The sequence below is a fragment of the Rousettus aegyptiacus genome, unplaced genomic scaffold, assembly GCF_014176215.1.
Source record: "Rousettus aegyptiacus isolate mRouAeg1 unplaced genomic scaffold, mRouAeg1.p scaffold_m13_p_3, whole genome shotgun sequence".
Lineage (NCBI taxonomy): Eukaryota > Metazoa > Chordata > Mammalia > Chiroptera > Pteropodidae > Rousettus > Rousettus aegyptiacus.
In genome coordinates, this window is record NW_023416306.1 from 131663704 (window position 1) to 131683297 (window position 19594).

General features: G+C 47.0%; 1 protein-coding gene across 5 annotated transcripts in view; it reads right to left on the reverse strand.

Moving 5' to 3' along the window:
• The window catches only part of DAPK2 (death associated protein kinase 2), a 100238-nt gene extending 88056 nt beyond the window's left edge, over positions 1–12182 (reverse strand). Inside the window, exons 1-2 of one of the 5 annotated variants that reach the window (XM_016141097.2) lie at positions 12109–12182; positions 6067–6170 (exon numbers count right to left, since the gene is read on the reverse strand). In XM_016141097.2, the coding sequence (XP_015996583.2) occupies positions 6067–6158 (92 nt within the window). In that variant the 5' untranslated portion in view covers positions 6159–6170; positions 12109–12182. Of the gene's footprint in view, positions 1–6066; positions 6181–11560; positions 11758–12108 lie in introns of those variants that run through there. The other 4 variants (XM_016141094.2, XM_016141096.2, XM_016141095.2 and 1 more) reach the window with 4 other exon arrangements.
• Positions 12183–19594: the final 7412 nt, after the last annotated feature.

Below are 19594 nucleotides of genomic sequence, written 5' to 3' on the forward strand. Positions count from 1 at the left end.
CGTCCAGGAAATGGAGATAACTTTTGTGTTTCGTTTCCCACCGTGTGTTTGGGAAATCTTGGATGTTCATGGATTCCAAGGCCACCGGGGGCTTGGCTGAGGCTTTCTGCCTCAGATTTAACTCAAGGCCAGTTCCAGGCAGCTCTGCACTTAACTAATGGGTGTCTGTGGGAGCTGAGCACTTATCAAGTAGAAAAGGCCTGGAGCAGACACTATGAGAGTGGGGAGAGGGGAAGGATAGATAAAAGTTGAAGTACGCCGGAGCCCAGCCTAGAGGAACCTTCAGTCTAGCAGGGAATGTGAACAGGTGAACCCTTTTGTGTAACATGAGGTATGATGATGACATTAGCAGTTAATAGAGATATGGGACCAGCATAAGAGGTAATTAAATCCACGAAAGGGGGTGGGGTAGGATGGGGTTGGTCATGACAGCCTGAGCCAGGGAGATGGCATTTGGTCTCGATCTTGAAGGAAATGTTTAAGTTTTCTGAGAGTGAGGGAACAGCAAGAGCCAGAGAGAAGTGAGAGAAGTTTTGGGGATCTCAGAACTCGGTCTCAGAGCTGTAGCGATGCTTGAAAAAGGAGAACAGATGTGGACCAACCTTCAAAGAGTTGACAGCCCAGTACAAACAAATGTGAGACAGGACAGGTCTAATCTCGTCCCTGAGCGCTGCTCCTGCTCCCCTTGGCCTCCCCGACCTACTCCAGCAGCTTAGCACTCGGAAGAATGTTAGCTCTGAGCATATGTGTACCTCGAGTAGACACAAAAGGGGAGGGGATGTGTGGATGTGAGAAATAGCCATGGAAAGATTAGAAGGTAAGACAGAAATAAAAATAGCTGCTGTGTTAAGGCTGCTAATCTTTTATTGGCTTAAACTGTCTTCTTAAATTTTTTATTTAAAAAAAAAAACACCCAAAATAAGTCTTATAGATCTACATGCATGGCTGTAAAAAGGTATTTAATGTATTTCATTGAGGGAAAAAAACAAGTTGTAGATTGTTATGGGCGCGTGATCCCATCTGGGTCCACGCACACACTTGCTTAGAAAAGTTCTAAAAGTTCTAAAAATTATCAAAGTCTACCTGTGAGTGTGAGATGTGGAAGAAAGGCAAAGGGATTCTGCTTTTTACTTTAACCCTTCATAACTTTATACTATTTTCCATGTACCACTTCTATAATGCATTTTTTTTTTAATTTAAAAAGAAATAGTAAAAGTCCCTTTGCTTCAGGGTTCATCTTGGAAACCCTTTTCCCAAGGACTGAGACAGGCAAACCCAAAACAGCTCTTACTGTTCTATAATGCTTTGTGGCTAGACTGGCCTATAGCACCCAGCTTGGAAAATTCTAAGTTCTACACAATTCCTGTGGGTTTTTGTTTCTCTCCCAAAAGAGGTTGCCCTGCCTAAGCAGAATGTGTAGCAGGTAATCTTAATCACAGAGGACCCCACAGGGAGACAGGTCTGGCAGGCGGCCCTATCGATATGGCTACCCCAAGGAATTCCTCAGCTCCCAGAAAGAATGAAGCTTGAAAGCTGTGGATCTCTTCCTGGCCCAAGGTTCCTGTCCCCACAAAAGGAGATTCTGTGGGCTAAGTACCTAGCAGGGTGCCTTGCACGTGTGAGCCTCCTGTAAGTAGCTGGGCTCATGGCCACTATCTTCGCCAAGGAAGGAGGAGGGGGATGATGGGATGCGTATGGTAATGGTGAGGTAAACTCCCTGAGAGAGGTGGGGACCATGGATAAAAGTTGAATATGCATATAAATGGTTTTGTCTGTTTGTTTAAACCAGCACATTGTAGCTGAAAAGCTCTTTTAAGTTCCACCTCTAATATTGCTTGCTCTATGACCTTGGACAAATCACTTCCGCATCTCTAGAACTCACTTTCTTTGTCTATAAAATGGAGATTTGGACTAAAATCTTGTTGAGATCTAGTTGGCCAGTAACATTTTATGATTTTATGTTAATATAATAATATGATAATCTAAGTAAAGTAACCGAAGTATAGGAAAGAAGGAACCACCGATTGCTACGTGCTGCTTACGTGAAATTACCTTGTTTCCCCGGGAATATAGCACCCATCACTGGGCCTGTCTTCAAGTGCCCTTCCCCTGGGGAACATCACTCCTTCCCAAATGTTTGCCTCCTGACTCTGACCCTGCTACTCTATCCTCAAGGTCAAACAGAAAAAACAACCCTACCATATATTCTCTCTCACTCCCCAGACCATTCGAATTAAAGTATAAACTAAGTTTGTGCTTTGTGGGTCTTCACGGTGTGGTGGCCCGAGACCTAGACTAGGAGTCAGGCCAGTCCTCACCCTGGTTTATCACCAGTTGACTACGTGACCTTAGACAAGCCACTTCCCCTCTCTGGTGTTAGCCTCATCTATAAAACGAGCCCTATTCTAATATCCCCCTGCTCTTCCCTATGGTGGCTACCAAGGCTGGGAGAGTCCAGCACTTCTCCAGCATTTCTCCTACTGCTCCAGCATCCCCAGCAGGCTGGTGTTAAAATGTGAGTGCAGCCAAGTGTCTGCACTCAGCGCTGGGAGCCAGAAATGAGGCAAGACACGCGGGGTCAGGGGTAGTCCCTGTCGAGCGCAGGTCTCTCCAGCCAGGACACGCTGTTCCCATCCAAAGCTGGATTCTGCAGCTTTTGTCCCAGATGTTCTCTTACTTGTAGGACAAGAACAGACAAGGCCCTCCAAAGGAATCAGAAACATGTGCTTGAGGGACCAGACCAGAGCAGGGGTTGGAGTTAAAGATTCCTTGTTTGGTAACACATAGTATTCGCTAAGGTATAACAAACCTACAGGAAAATGTACATGTACATGAACAGCTTTATATATTTTCATGAAATGAGTGAAATGTGCACCCAGGTCAAGAAACAGAACAATACTTATGCCCCAGAAATCCCACTCGTGCCCCCTTCCAGTCACTAGTCCCCCAGATAATCACTATCCTGACCTCTAGCACATCTGATTCATTTTGCCTGTTTTGAACTCTACGCAAATGAACTTACACAGTATGAACTATTTAAATCTGGCTTCCTTTGCCCAACATTATAATGAAAGTAAAAATGAAAAATGACTGTTATTCATTTTTTATTTTTGCATACAAAGGACTTAATGAGGACCTAAAATCAACAAGACAGCCCTGAGAGTAGGCTAGGGTAGTCGCTGATAGCCAAGGAAGTGGGTTTACATATAGCTCTCTCCAAAATAAGAATGACCCCTGCCCCAGCTCTCTTCCTGCAGAATCCCACACCTTCCTCCTGGGGAATCCATAGATGGGAGGCAGGGCTTTGATGCCCCAGACTTACTTCAAAGGCCAGAAGCTCTTGTTCATTGAGCACTTACCCTGTGCCCGGCCCTGTGAGGGACACCACAGACTCAGCATCTCACTTAATCCCCACAACTGTGAGGTGGGTACTGTCATTATTCCTATCTTACAGTAAGAAAACTGAGGCCCAGACAGGTTGTATAAGTTGTCCTAAGGTTGCATGGCTAGAAAAGGGGCTGCAACCCCAATCTGTGTGGCCCCTAAGGCCAAACCTCTTCACTACTCTGTGTTGACAGGGAACTCGCCAGCTGCATCTGGACCCCACCTATGTCTCCAACCTTATCTAGCACCGGCAGCTCCCGTTCTGAGGCCACACTGGCCTCCTGCCAGCAACTCAGGCCCTTCCCCTCGGGGTTTATATCTGCACCATTGCCTCTACTTGCATACTAACCTCTCGCTTCTCAAATTAATAGTCACTTCTCAGAGCAGTCTTCCCTCACCACCCAGTCTAACCCACACCCCTTATTCTCTCAGAGCATCCTGCTCTCTCTTTTCATAGCCCTAAAGCCATACTATAATGATTTATCCTTTTATGTTTCCTTATTTACTTGTTTAGTGCCTTTCTCCACCAACAGATCATAAGCGACATGAGAGCAGGAATGTATCTGTTGGTTTACCATTGCCTTGGACAGTGCCTGGCTCACAGTAGGTCCTCATTGGTATGTTAAGTGAAGAAAAAAAGGGGAAGAGAGAAAGAACTGTCCCTTCAGAAGCTAAGCAGTCATCCAGAGGCAGCTCTAGTTCCAGCCAGTTTATGGCCCCAGGTAAGACTTTATCCCTCTAAGCCTCATTTTCCTCAATTATGAGATGGAAGGTCACTTAGAAAGAACATCTAATGGCTTTCTAGCTCATATGACTGCTAGACCACAAAACCTAGGATATCGAGCTATTCCAAAGGCCTCAGACCTCTGCTACCTCTTAACCACCCTATGTCCAGTTACTAATTTAGAAAAGTAGGCAGGGTCCTTTAAGGCTCCCCAGGCTGTGAGGTTGATGGGGCCTTCACACTCTGTAACAGGCGAGGACCAGAAAACATGAGATCTCTTTCAGTTTTAATAGCCCTGATGCACGGAATGGGATAAAGACAGAACTAGGAAGGAATAATAGATGAATTTGCCGAGAAGCTGCTTCTACTTCCTTCTTCAGAGTCCCCCCGACCCAGCTTCTCAGTTCTCAGCCCATTGAAACACTAGTCCCATCCAACTCTGCTGTTGTCATGTGCACAGCTGCCCCCACTGCCAGCTAGAGCTCCAAGAGGGCAGAGACTATGTCCTCCTCATCTTTGTACCCAGAGCACTTAACAGAGACACCTTGTCCACTCACACACACACACACAAACACACAGGACATGGCTGAGGTGAGGTCACCAAATCAAATGCCATTGTGCTGCTGAGGATCCAACTTTCTCCCTGGTGTCACCGAGGTCAGGAGAAGCACCTGAGATAAAGAAAACTTGGCTCCTCATGCAGAGGCAGACTCCAAGTGACCACCCCCAGCCTGTCCTCCTTCCACCCCTTCACCAGGCCCCACATTGCCAGTGTCAGATGGTCTCTGACATAAGGCGCAGGAGTCATCCCTTTCTGGGATCTCTGCATCACTTCCGCCCCAACCCAGCCAGCAGACCAGTCACCCAGGACTAGCACTGCCTAAACCTGAAGCAACCTTTTCTCCCATTCTTCTCAGAGTAAGGCTTTAGCTTTGAAGCTCTTTCTGCTTTGTCTTTAAAAGAAAGTAAAGAATTAGTCCTGACTCAAGAGCTCTATAAAGGGGAAAGGCATCATGGTTTGTTTCTTGGATGCAGTGGAGGCCCTAAACTCCCAGGTTTTTACTCTGCTGGGTATATGAAAGAGTGAGGCTGGGTGTACTTGTGAGCATGTGTGAGTGTGCAAGTGCTATGCTCATAGGGGACAGTTACAAACTGAGTGTGCAGTTACAAACTGGACTGGCCAGACCTTGGCTATGTTACTTGCTGGCTGAGCAACTTTGGGCAACTTGCTTAAATGCTTTGGACCACAGTTTCCTCAACTGAAAAACATGAGTAAAAATAATTCCCATTTCACGCATTGTTGTGAGAATTAAACTTTAGTAAAACACCATCTAAGTATTAGCAGTTGTTAGAAATGGAAGGCAAAAAGAGTGCTTTGAAAAATCTTCATTTCTCCCAAAACAGTAGCTACTTTCAAATCTCAGAGGTTAGCTCTGGTTGCATCCTGGGTTTAGCAAACCTAAAAATGCGCCCAATAACTCAGATCCAGGGAACCTTCATGACTAGGTTCGTGTGGTTTGTTACTCGATGCAAATCCACTTTCAGGAGGATTACTTCACCTCTCATTCAGGCTCTGAGCTTATGAAACAAAATCCTGGGAGCCACGGAGAATGCCAAGTGGGGCTCAGAAAAGAAAACCAACGGGTCAGGTCTCGGTCCAGAGCCTAAAGAGGGCTTTCTGAGAAAAGTAACAGATAAACCAAAAATCATTTAGATACACCATAACTCTTAGCCAGAATATACTGAAAACCCAGAACTCGACAATTCTAGCCCCTCTGGCAAGGCTTTATTTCCAGAGGTGACTATTTGTAGAGCCACCTGTGAAGATGAATAAACCTCAGGATTGTTTTTAAAGCTTCCCACAAGCTCGTGCCCTATGAAATCAACTGGCAAGTGTACCAAGAGAAGCGTATGTTTGTCTCCGTCTTGCATCCCCTCCGCCTCTCACAGCCTCTTACCTTCCCAGCTCCTCTCCGATGTCGTAAAAGTCTTCCACCTTCTGCTGCTTGAACGTCTCCATGTTCGGGCTTCTCATTGAGGCCTGGAGCATACAGGTCTGAAACTGAAGACAACTGAGATTAGGACAGATGTGTAAACTGGCACAAGCCTAAGAGTCTGCCCTAAAAGTAATCGGCTGAAGGGACTTAATAATTTTACAATAATCTACAGCCCTAGTTCCTCAAGAAATGCCCTCTCCTATGACCTACTGACACTGTATAATTCTTATTTGATTTAAATTAATTCAGATTTGTTAAGGAATCATAGAGTCCTCCTTACTTCTTCAGATCTGCTCTGAACTAGTTTAGAGAAATAGACCTATCCCAACTTCGAAATTTGTTCTCAGGAAATTCAGGTCCACTGAGAAAAGAGGCAGCCGTGATGTAGGAGGTAAAGCACTCATTTTTGAGTCAAAAGATCTGGGTTCAAGTCCCAGTTTTACTTGGGTAAATTATTTAAACTGTGGAAGATGTAGCTTCCTCGTCTGTAAAAGAGGCCAATGCTATAAAAAACCAACCACAAATCATGAAATTATTTTGTAACCTATAAAATGCAATTGAAAGGTAAGGGATTATCATGACCTCAGCTCCCTCAGGAGTTGTGCCACCGAATGCGAGTCTGAACCAATTTATTTGTAAACTCTCACTCATCACCCCAAGGGAAAGATGGGCGGGAATGGAGTGACAAATTACAACAGGCACCAGGAGTCAGGAGCCTGAGGTTCTAGTTCCAATTTTGCCCACAGCTAGCACTGTGACCTCATCTGTTATCAGAGGAGCCTCAGTTTCCTCATTTGTAAGATGGAGCTAACTCTGCCTGCCCAGAGCACCTCAGTGAGAACCATGGGAAGGACAACCCTGAGCCACGGGCAGCACTCACCACTCTACCAGGAGAGAATGTTTGCATCTTGCCCCGGGATCATCACCCTGTCCCAAGGAGCTCATACATTCCTGGGACAACCACATACCACCCTGGACAGCACCCCAAGGGCAAGGCCCAGGAGACAGTCTGTAAATCACAAAGATAACACCAGCTGCCTGTGGATGTGTCTTATAAGAGTCATGAACACAGGCCTCTCAGAGCTCATTTTGGCTAGTGTTGACAGTTTTTCTTCTGCCTGCCAATCAGATACCAACCACACCGAGGCACCATGAACCCCAAAAGACTGTTTTCACCAGGCCGAGTAGAGGCACTATTACATAAGGTTGCATCTTGTCAATGCCAAATGGCTGGAGCTGCTCTAACTCTCAGGCAATGGGTATGTTTCACCCTTTTTCCTTCGTCTTTGCCCTCTGAAAACTCGAGCTCTGTTACCAAGATGCCACCAGCCTCCCTCCCTTCCACCGAGGCACACACACCCTGACTCTCAGGGTCACCTGCCGACCTCCTGCATGTCAGCGCTCATGGTCTGTCACACATCCTCCTCCCTACTTGGTCTTCACATCGTGGTAGGCCAGGGCCGGGTGAGCATGGGGTGTTGAAAACAGCAGGCTCTATGAGCCCTAGTTTTAGGCTAGTCTAGGCGTATGTGTGACTCACACCCAGTTGGCACCCTCTCTGAACCTCGCTCAGTTCCCCATATCTGTAAATAGGGGTGATATCATCTATATCACCTACTTTGCACATCTGTGTGAGGATCCACTGTGATAAGGGAATAAACTGCTGAGCAAATAAGGATGATTATTACTATTATTATTTGACTCATCCCAGGCTACTCTTTGTTTCTACTTCCCACAGCCATTAAGACCATCAATTCCATTCCTTTCTGAGAAAAGGTTTGGGAATCTGCCTGGCAAATTTGGCTTGACCAGAATCAGGAAGTTCAACAAGCACTCACACCCCCACCTTCATCCTGGGAAATCTCCTGAGAGGAGCCCAGAGGGTGGCAAGACTACTATCTGTCATCTTCTCTGTGCTTAAAAAATCCTTCCAAATAAACTGTTTGGGTCAGGGTCTTGGGTAGAGGTGGCGGGGTGGCGGTGGGGCGGAGGGGGGTGGTGGTTCTAATTTCAGACAGCTAGATGGAAAAAGAAAATTCCAAAAGTCCTGTTGGAAGATACCCGGAGTGGTCCCAGGAACAGCTAAGATTCTCCTTGGGCACAACAAGGCCGGGGGCATTTGCTATCAGGAGCTGAGCTGGATTTGAAGCAGCCCCAGCTCCCCAACTCCTTGGGCTCCACATTCCGGGTAGTCAGGGTAGGGGCAGGAGAGCTCCCAAGGACAAACTAGAGCCATCAGTTTGGCCCCAACTCACCTTCCTGGCTTCCAGAATTTTCATCCCTACCATACTTCAGCTCAAGCAGGGTCCTTTCCACAAGAGGTCCACCCTCCTAGTGCCTCAAACGCTACCATCTGTGTGGAGCTCTATGACCCTTTTTCTCGATCAAACTGATGAAAATTCTCCACCTCTTTAAATTCACAGAGAGGGCTCCTCATACATTTTTAGGGTTACAGCTTATCATGTTCTGACTCATCATAATTTATGTCCGTGTCTAACCCAGAGGGAAAGGGCACGGATTCCATAGTCATAAGGGCCAGGGTTCAAACCCCAGCTCCACCACTTACTAGCAAACACTGAGCACAGGACAACTTTGCTAAGTTTCAAACTACTTCCATGGAAAATGAGTCTAGACAATGACTAGTATTGGTGAATGAGTCATGTGGTGTAACTAGAACTCTCAAACACTGGGACAACCACCTTGGAAAATTTTTGGACAGTTTCTATGGATGTACCTAAGAGAAATGCATGCAGATGTTTTCCAAGTGGTCCATGTTAGAATGCTCACAGTAGCACTATTAGTAATAACTAAAAATTAGGTGGGGGATTGTGCCTGGAAGTAAAAAAAAAAGAGGGGGTTCTAGGTGCTAACAATGCTATTTCTTGATCTGAGTGGTGGTTAGATGGGTATACAGAATATATACTTATTTTGTACACAAAGTTTTACATAAGAAAAAATGAATCTTATATCTACTTTATGAGACAAATGAGATATCACATGTAAAATGTTTTCAATAATGCTTGGAGGGTCCCAACAAATGTGAGTTCCTTACCTCCTGCCTATGATTGTCGTAGAATCCCATGAGGGCAGGAGTTGTGACATTCTCACCTCTGTCCCCTTGTAGTAGCTGGTATACAGCAGACACTCCATAAATGATGATACCTTATCAGGTAAAACAACTAATAACAACTTAAAGCCCTTTCCTTACATCTCTCCCCAAGATGAATTTGTATTTTACCAGTTTAGAAACATGAAACTAAAGGGAAAAAATTCTGAGATGTATTTAGAGTCACCAATTAGGACCCACAAAAGGACCCAGAGGTAGAGGCACCTTTCTGGCACTGAAAAGATGAAATCACAGCTACAACTTTTAGCCAGAGGCACAGGCCACCAGCTGCAGACATCCCAAGGATGAGGCCCCTCTTAACGCCCACATTTCTCTTAATGAGCTATCTAGAATTCACATTCCTGCCCCACCCCCAACACTAGGCCACACTTCTGAGGGTTAACATATTGTCTAGAACCTCACAGAAAGGGGCCCCAAAGACTATGTAGGGGATTTTTTAGATTTTGCTTCGAGAGCCATCAGTGTGAGGAAGGGAAGCCAGAGCAGTTCTACTTTATCCTTACTCTATGTTAGGGTTCTGTATAAGAATTCATTGGAAAGGATGTCTGAAAATCGTTGCCATCTTGTATAACTCACTTGTTTTACAAAATAAGGAAACTGAGGTCCAGACAGCAGAAGGGACTTATTAAAAGTCACATGTCTAGCCCACTCCAGATGTTCTTCCCAGGCTTCTGTTGACAGCACCCCCAACCCTCCAATGGTGGCACCAGGGTTGGGGAAGTCAGTGGCCTCCTGAGGGACAACCTAGGAGGAAGCCTTCAAGGCTGGAGGATAACCCCGCAGGGGAATCTCAACCCTACTAGGCCCTCTCTCCCACTTGTCCCAGCTCACTCTGCTGAATACTTGGAGACCCTCACCACACCTCACCTAGTACAAATCAGTGAAATGGGACCATTGCAAAGGGGCAGGTGTGATTGTCCCCTTACACCTTCCACCCCACCCCTGAAATTTGGAATCATCACAGGATGAGGAGGCTGCCAGCAGAAGGGAGGGGGCCCTGGCATTACAGGGCCCCTCCAGGCGTTTGAGGCTTTGACCCACTCCAATCTCTGATGAGAAAGCTGAGACTCAGAAAAGATTAGCCACTTGCCTAAATTGACATGAGAAAACTCCATCTTTCTGGGTGGGGATGGGCCAGCTCCGCTGGGCAGTCTGATTGTTCACCCCCACATCTAACAACTAGGGAGACCTCAAGGAGGTGTCAGGGTCAGTTGAGGTCTCATTCCTCCCAGCCGGAAACTTGCCCCAGACCGGCACACACCACCACATCCATCCACCCTTGTGCCTCCTGCTCAAGCCTCTCGCAAAGCTGCTGAATTATTAGTGGAGCAACTTTAGGTGCTAAAAACACATCCTGGAAGATGAGTGGTTTGAGAAGAATAAGACTCTGAAAGTTTTTGTGAAGATGCCAACGCACCACCACCGCTAAGTCACCAAGACTCTCCCAGGAATATCTTACACAGAAGCACTTGGGAAATAAGTGTCAGAAACTATAGCAGCCCCCAGTGGCCCTCTACTGGATTCTAAAGTACAAGGTATCAGGGGCTGTGCTCACTCTACCTGTCCTCAGTAACCTTCTCATCTGCCTCTGAGGCAGCCAGTGATGGCCCCTCTTCTTCCAGTGTACACCCCTAATCTACTACTACCTGTGTGGCCTCCATGCTCACCCCTCTGGGCCTCACTGACACCTTCCTAAAGTGGGAATACTAATTTCCACCTCGTGGAGTTACAGTGAGGATTAGCCAGACCCATACATGCCATAAGACAACCACAATACCTAGCCCAGAGTTGGAATCACTGTTGGCAATACTCTTCTATGCCTTTCTACCCCAGCCTGCACAGACCTACTGGCTGCCCCCATGCCCACACTAGCTCTGCCCCAGGCTGGGCTCCTGATGATGAGGTTCACAGCTTCATTCTGCCATATAGGAAGCTGCCTGTGCATGGGAACAGCCTCCTATTATCACCTCTTGGAGCAAGGGGGGAGCCGGAGGTGTGCGAGACGACAGATGCCAAAAAGACCTAGCTCCCCTCCTCCTAGAAATCTAGGATACTCTCCTCTGCAAAGGGACCCTAACTCGATGGAAGACTGTCTCCCATCTCCTTCCATGGTACCAGGCCTCTGCCCACCGCCCTGTCCCTCAGGTCAAAGTGCCAGACTTCAGAGCACGCCCAGGGCACGCAGCAGGCTGGTCCTGACGGTCCAGTGCCGGCCACAGCGCTCAAGGCCATGGCGGGCCATACCCAGGGGCGGCGTCAGGGACCGGGGTGGCCGCATCTGAGAACACGAGAGTGCGCCCCGGAGTAATTTGCTGCCCCCAGCCTCACCCCTGGGAGGCCGCTGCAGTCGGGCCGCGTGCTGCGTCCCGCGCGTCGAGCCCGCACACGGGCGCTACTCACGGCGGAAGGCTGCGCTGCGGCTGGCGTGGTGGGCACGGGAGTCACGGGGCGCAGCGGGGCGCGCGGCGATCCGCTCAGGTCTCGTCCCTGGGCGCCCGGCGCCCTCCCACTCGCCCGCGGAGCCACAGAGGAGCCGAGGGGGCGGAGCGGCCAGTCCCGTCCCAGGCGCCGGCTGGAGGAGCGCCCGGCCATCCGGGACAGGACTCGGGGCGCCCCCTGCTGGAAACCCCCTGGGACAGCCCTGGGATGAGGGCGCAGAGCCCCCTTGTCAGGATCCAGCGTTTACCTCCGGAGACCTGGCAAGACTCGCCCGGCGTCCTGACCCTCTCTGCCACTCGCGTGTTGGGTGGCCTTGGCTAACTTCGCCAAGCTTTGTCTGGAAATTGATTTAAATGAGCTAAAATGTGTGAGATAGGCGGGTACAATCACCCAGAAAATGGTATTTCCTTGCCCCCCACCGCACTCCCATCACACACCGTGAGATAGGAAGCCCCACCAGGGAACAGGCCGCTTCCTCCTGGTCACTCAGCATGCTCGCCGCGCAGACTCTTCTGGGAACCTCACCACCCACATTTCACAGCGCGGTGGGGGGTGTGATGGGGACAGACACTGTCTGCCTCACCTCCCCGCCCCCCTTCCAGCTTGGGAGCGGCTTGGCTTCGCTTGCCCTCTGCGCCCCCAGCCTTGGCATGGTTGGCGAGTGAAGCCCGCATCACCATCAAGCCTTCCCTAACAAAGGACTTGGGAGTGGATTCCCCCTCTCTTCCTTACCCCAAAATCCCGGGAGGAAAAAAGGAATGAGAGGGTGGGGGAGGAAGGAAGCAGAAACGGAACTTGAGCCAAGTTCAGTTTTCTTACTTTAAGGAAAGAGGCTGTTTAGTGAAAGGAAATGGAAGCCTCTTCCCAGAGCTTCCATTCCCGAGTCACCCAGCAAGCTTCTCAAGACAGTCCTAGAGGAAAGACCATTAGATTCAGAGTCCCGCAGTTGAGGTCACAGCCCTGCTCTGCCATTCCTTGTGTATGGATGGTCTTGGGTATGGCACTTGAGCTTTTCCTTCCTTAATAAAGTGGGGGAAACATGCCTTCATACAGCAGCTAATGGAGCTATTATGAGGCTGAAATGAGAGAGTGTGTAAGATGCACCTAGAGGACCAATTCCAGAGTAAGCCTTTTAGCCCTTCCCATACTAGAGTACTGACAAGAACAGGTGAACTCTGCCTTCCAGCTAACCAGTACCTCGGGGCCTGGGACAGCCTAGGGAAAGGCCCCAGAACTTCTCTGTTTATAAACTTTACAACATCTCAGAACAGTGCAGGCTCTAAGCTTCCTCCCTCGAGAGCACTGTGCTACTTGGAATAATTACCCAAGACCAGAGGCGGCTTCCAAAGTCAGCAGGTAGAGGGGAACAAACATCTGCTGAGCCTTCACCAGTGTAGGAAGGCCTCTCATCCTCAGACCACCCTCAATCTCCCCACACCCATTTCCAGTTATCTATTAATGTGTAACAAACCGCCCTTGGTATCTTGAAACAACATTCTTGCTAGGCTCACAAATTCTGAGGTCAGAAATTCAGACAGTACGCAGCACATATGGCTTATCTCTGCTCCACAATTTCTAGGGCTTCAACCGGGAAGACTTGAGTGGCTGGAGGATGAAATATTCTGGAGGCTTCTTCATGCAATGGTCAGCGCCTGGGCCGTGATGAAGCCAAGGCCAGGCTCAGTGGACACTGCTGGAACACCTACATGTAGCCACTCCCTCCACTCCCCTCTGAGCCTCATGATGAATACATAGTTTGCGGCAACAGTGTCCCCTTGCATGAAGCAAAACAGATATTTTTGGAGTTGGCACTTGGAAAAATACGGAGAACATTGCAATTGAAAGGGTCATTGTCAATCATCCCATCCAGCATGGTTATTTTTCAGATGAGGAAACTGAAGCTCAAAGAAGAGAAATTACTTGCTCAAGGTCACATAGCTAGTGAGAGGGAGAACTAGGAATAGAGCCAGGCCTCCTCCAGATTCACAGTTTGGCGCTCCTTCCACTGTATCTGCCAAATGCAATTGCCTATAGAAGTACCATCTGGAAGTGCATTTATGCTTAAGATCGAGTGAGTTTATTACCTAAGAGCAGCGACAGGACACTGAGCACTGCACAGGAGACCAAGACAGCTGTGGGCAGAGAAGGGGAGGCCCTGAGTGTGATGGCAACAAGGACACTTAATCCAGAACGAAGCCAGAAGGTCCAGTTATTAAGAGCTAAGAATTATGCAACTCTTCCAGTTCCTGCCTGATTTCTACAGTTGACCAAATAGAGCCTAAATGCCTCACCCTCGCAGTTAAGGCTCCAACCTGCATGTCCCCACACATCCTCTGCCCTCTTGGGCATGCATATCTAGCTCTTTTGCCAGGTTGGATTATTGGCTGTATCTGCCTCCATGCCTTTGATTAAACCATTCTACCAGCACATCTCTCAACCCATCCCACAAAATCCTATCCATTCTTCAAGGGCCTTCAAAGTGTCATATCTTCCACGGAAACTTCCCTGATCTGCCCTCTAGATGGCTTTCTTCCCTGAGGACTACTACTCTTGGTTTGTACCTAATTGGCATTCTCCTTTTTCTATTCTAGTTATGATTAGCATCCACTTCTGTTTTCCTCAAGGACAAGAACAATGTGTTAGTCATCTTTGTACCCATGCAGTGCCTGATATACCAAACCTAATAAAGTTTGTTAAATTGAATTACTAAAATGTAAACTCCACAAGGTAAGAGACCATAACTGTCTTGTTTCCTATTGTCCTCCAAGGGTGCCCAAGTGCTTGGCACTTAGTAATCTCATGTTGGATGGAGAGATATATAATTAATTTTAATAGCCTCCACATATTACATTTCATCTAGAATGTGCCATCTCAAAGCCAATACTTCAAGGTCAATATTGTTATCCTCTTTTACAGAAGAAGTAACTGAGGCTTAGAATGTTGACTTGCCCAAGCTCACCCAACCTGTAAGTGGCTGAATCATGATATGAATCTTGCCTACCCATCTCCAAAGCCCTTGGGAAACAGCTCTTTCTGTTTCCCCCTCAGTGCCTGCCTGCCCTCAATTGAAACTTATAAGTGCTCTAAAATGGTATTAGTATTCCAGGATTCTCAGCTCTGGCTGTCCAACAGAATTGCCCTGGGAGTGTTTAAAAATCCCTATGCTCAGACTGCACCCCACACCAGTTACATCAGAATCTCTGGGAATGGGGTCTGGGCATCAGCAATGGTTAAAATTCCCAGGTAATTTCAATAAACAGAATGAGAACCAGTTTGTTCATGTCACGGAGACCTGGGGAAATGAAGGTATCCTCCATCAACCCACCAATGTGCAAACACATCTGAGCACCTGCTTTGTGCAAGACACCCCAAGGGATTGTGAGATAGGTGAGTTACAGAAACTAGAAGCTTCCATTGGATGAGAAGACAAGCCCATGGGAAAGATGTAATCACGGCAGGCAGTAAATTTCATCGAAAGTGGTGATATCCTAAAGCGTACTTTGGTGCCTGGGAAGTTTACAGAGCTCGACAACCTGCTGACAAGGAGGCAGGGCCTGGATGAAGCTACTGCATGTGTCGGCCCTGGTAGCTGACACTGGGCTTGGCCTAAAGGATGCGTAGTGTGAGGGCTAAATGTGGGAACTTGGATGCCAGATGCTTGAGTATGGATCCAAGCACATAACTTATTGTATGATCTAAGGCAAGCTTCTTGATCTCTCTGTGCCTTTTTATCCCCATTGGTCAAATGGAACTAAAAATAGCATTTATCTCATAAGTTGTTATAAACATTCAATTAGTTCTGGATGTGTGTGAAGGACGTAGTGTCTGGCACATGATAAAGTGCTTAATGAATATTAGTTATGTTTATTATTCCTTAAATGTCTGGTGTGAGCTCCTTTAGAGGAGGAAATGGATCTCACCCATCTTTGTACCTCATCCATCTCCAGCCTGGTCCAGAGCAGGTTCTTAGCAAGTATCAAATGAAGCCCGGAATGCAGCCTTCTTGTTAATGGATCCAGTGCTGAATTCTTTCTTAGGCTATCGGGGCAGGCCAGAAAAGGAAGACTGGTGGATCCTCCCTAGCTGGCTTACTCCTTCGGAGGAAGGCAAACAAGTTGCCCCCTCCTCCCAAAGGTGGCCTGGTGGCCTGTCTTCTCAGCCATTCCCGGCCCTGCCCACCCTACCTTGTGCCCTCTGCTCTCCCACGCCCAGCCAGGCAGGGCGAGGGGTGTGGACCAGGCCTGGCAGCCCTTCCTGCTTCCTCTCTGAAAAGGTCGGCTGCTCTAACCTCTAGCCCTCTAGCCTGCTAGACTCAGCAAGGCCTTTACCCTACCACAGGGATGGGGCAGGGAAGGGGAGGAAAAAAGAAAGGGGCTGGGGCATGGGAGGCCTTGCCTTTCCCTGGAAGCCCTGGAGGGTGGGGATTCCTGGAACTATGTGCACTCTCCTGGGTACCCCCTGGAGCCAGGTGCTGGCTCAGTGCCTGGAAGTGTCAGGTCTACTCCATCAGGCAACATGCGGGCTTGTGGGGAAGAAGAGGCTTGATTCAAACTTGAAAGAAAAGGACCAGGAGAGTAGGAGATGGGGAGAGGGAAGGAGAGCACAATAGGTGGAAGCAGCTGTGTGTACAAATGTCTGGGGGTGTGAAACCACTTGCCATTTACTGCCTTGACTCCCACTTGAGCCAGGATTGGAGTCACACTCTGGGATCAGGACCCAGGCATATGCTGTCACCTGTTTGGAGCAGAGGTTTGTGACACAGGCACAGGATGCTTGGCCAGGGCCTCCAAACTATGCCCACCTTTAGGGCTATGAATTCTACTAACGTGCTTCTCTAGGCTCAGGAATCAGATAGGACTATTTATATTCCCATTTTCAGCCACTTTCTGGACAAGTCACTTCCTTTCTCTGAGCTGTAGTTACCTCGTCTGTAAAATGGGAATAATTACACCTCGTTCTCTCAGGACTGTTGTGAGAACCAGACAAAATATTTGAAACTGGCACAAATGTCAGTTTCTCTTCCAAAATAGATGTTTCCCTCTCTCAAGACTATCACTTGTGCCATATCTCTCCGGCCATGTTGGTCCCGCCACTGCACTTGAGATACTTTATTTCTTTGCTCTTCATTTATCTAAGGCACAGCTCAATTCCAACCTCATTCATTTTTCAAACATTTCCTGGTGCCCACCCTTGGCCAGACCCTGAGAGAAGTGAGGCACCAGCTCTGCCATTTAGGAGCCCAAAGCCAAGCAGAGGAGATATCTTGGGAACAAATGCCCAGAATCTCATGTTTTAGGGCCAGATCAGAGCCTGGGAAGAGTCAGTCCCAAGGGAGCCCAGGGGAGGAAGGATGGTCCCTGAGTGACCAGGGGCAGAGGCAAGGAGGCTCCCCTGAGGAGAGACTGCTTCCCAGATGTCACAATCATACCTGCTGAGCTGAAGCTATGATTTCACTTTTCTGTGTTAGTTAATGTGCCCTTCGAGTGACTTCTGTCTTTCTTTTCCACATTTTGTTGATAATGTGGTTGGACCTGTCAGAGGTCTTTGGTGGACCCATGAAGGAAGGATGGGTAGGACAGCATTTCCTCCGCATCTTCCTCTGAAAAGAAACTTCAGGGCCAGATCTGGTCACTCCGCAGGCAAATCCTTCCACACCCCTGGCTGATCCCTGATGTTTATGTAGTCGGCCTTCCCACTCAGGACCCTGCTCTGCTCTCCCTGGTCTGTACACTGACTCCATCTCAGCTAATCCCAGTTCCTGACCCAGTAATGAGCAGCTAGATCCTGGAAAACAAAGGTACAAAAGACCAAATCAAGTCATCTACAGTAGCCTCTGCCCCAAACAGGACTTAGCCCTGCTCCTTCCTCTCCAGAACTGCTCTCCAGGATAAGGGACCCCAAGCTGCCTCAGTTCATTCCTTTCAGGAGATTCTCAGTCTTGCCTTCTATCACTCCATCCACATAGAATATTTTTATCCTTCTACAAGATCAAATCAACATTTATTGATTTGAGCCGGGCATTGTACTATTTTCTGATTATCTCAATTAATCTCTAAGTCGAACACTGTTATATAAGATACACACACACACACACTCACACATACACGCACACACATAATATAGAGGAACAGAGGGCTCCAGGAGTGATGTCTCCAAAAAAAAAGTGAATCCGATATAACAGGTAATGTATTTAAACCTACTGAGTGATGCTTTTAGAGAGGAAAGTTTTGGGATGGATTAAATATATATATCTAGAAAAATTAAATGAATGAATGACAAAGTGATCATTAATCTCAGGAAAAAAGGGTATATAAGTAAGGAAACGTTCATCACAATACACTAGAGCTCAGCTTTGATCTGTGAATAATATTTACATATCATAATAATGTGAATAAATTTTTATCTTATCTCAGTCAAGAGAATGAGGAGGGACAGGGAAAAGTATGAGCATTAGACCATCTTTCATAGAGGGAAATGAGTGGATAAATAAAACTGAAAAGTCATGAAATAGCATTATAATAATATTTTTTGGAAATATGGTGCTGAAGAACAAAAGAACAATGTCAAGGGCTGAAACTGGGAGCTTCTAGGGAGTGGGGCTCAAGTGTGGGGCAGGATAGGACAGGGGATGTTGGTTTTCAGTTATAAGACTTATAAAGTATTTACTCTTTAAAATAATGTTATTTTGATAAAAAATTAAAATTAAAAAAGAAAGTAAGTGGGATCAGATTGATAGAAAAAAGCAGATAAAATCACAGCTCAACATAGCTGAGTTCAGTCTTCATAGTCACTAATAATAACTGACTGCTTACTGTACACCAATCACTGTATTATTATAATCCCCATCTACCAATGAGACTCAGTGAGATTCACGTAGTTAACATGTTGCAGAGGTAGGATTTAAACCTAGACAGTCTGACTCTAGGACCGCATTTATGCCATACCCCAAAGCTCCAAGCTCTGCATTGATCATTAAGATGAACAGAAGTTAGGCAGGCAGGGGTGTGCAGTGCGACCAGAATCATTCCCGAAGGGCCACATCAGGCACAGCAGGGCCACTGGGCTCCTCCCACTACTCTTTCGCCTAACATTGGCTAGAGGATACAGCTTTGGATTTGGGGTAACGCCTAAGTGAGAATACCTCTGTAAAGAGAATAACCTGCCTAGGGAAGCCTCCTAGGTAGAGTAGACAGGGCCCTCTGGAGAAGCAGAGCAGAGGTAACTCTGGTCCTCCACGAGGAACGCAGGGTGGAAAAGAAAAGATGCCTCCATCTGGAAGTGAAACACACCATGGTGTGCCATGCTCAGATTAAAACTCTATTTTATCAGTTTGTCCCCAACCTTTATGCTCCCCACCCGGTCCCCAACAGAAAAGCTAGACTAACAATACACCCATCCCACTTACACAGTTTGTAAACTAGAAAATATAGAAGTCTCCCAGAACAGAACCAAAAGATGGGAAATATGGAGAAATGTTCAGAAGAATAGAGAACAGATTTAGAAAATCTAATATTTGTTTAAAATGAGTATTAGGAGAGAAGATAAAAAATTTAAAGAAAGAAATAGTAAAAGATATACCAAAAAATTATCTCTGGCTAAAAGAAAAAAAGATAAAAATCTTTAGATTGAAGAAACCCACCAACTATTAAGTTGGGTTAATGGAAAAAATATCTATACCAAGGCACATCTGATGAAACTTCAGAACCCTAAGGAAAAAAAAAAATCCTAAAAGAATTCAGAGGAGGAAAAGCATCTTGCCTTAAGAAGAATACAGATCAGACCAACAGACTTCTTTCTCACTTATCAAACCAAACTGTCCACTAAATATGAGAGCAAAATGTCTCAGAAATCTTGCCACACACGTTCAACATGAAAAAAATTACTCTAGAAAGTTTAAAAATGTTTAGAGAATCCCCATAAGAG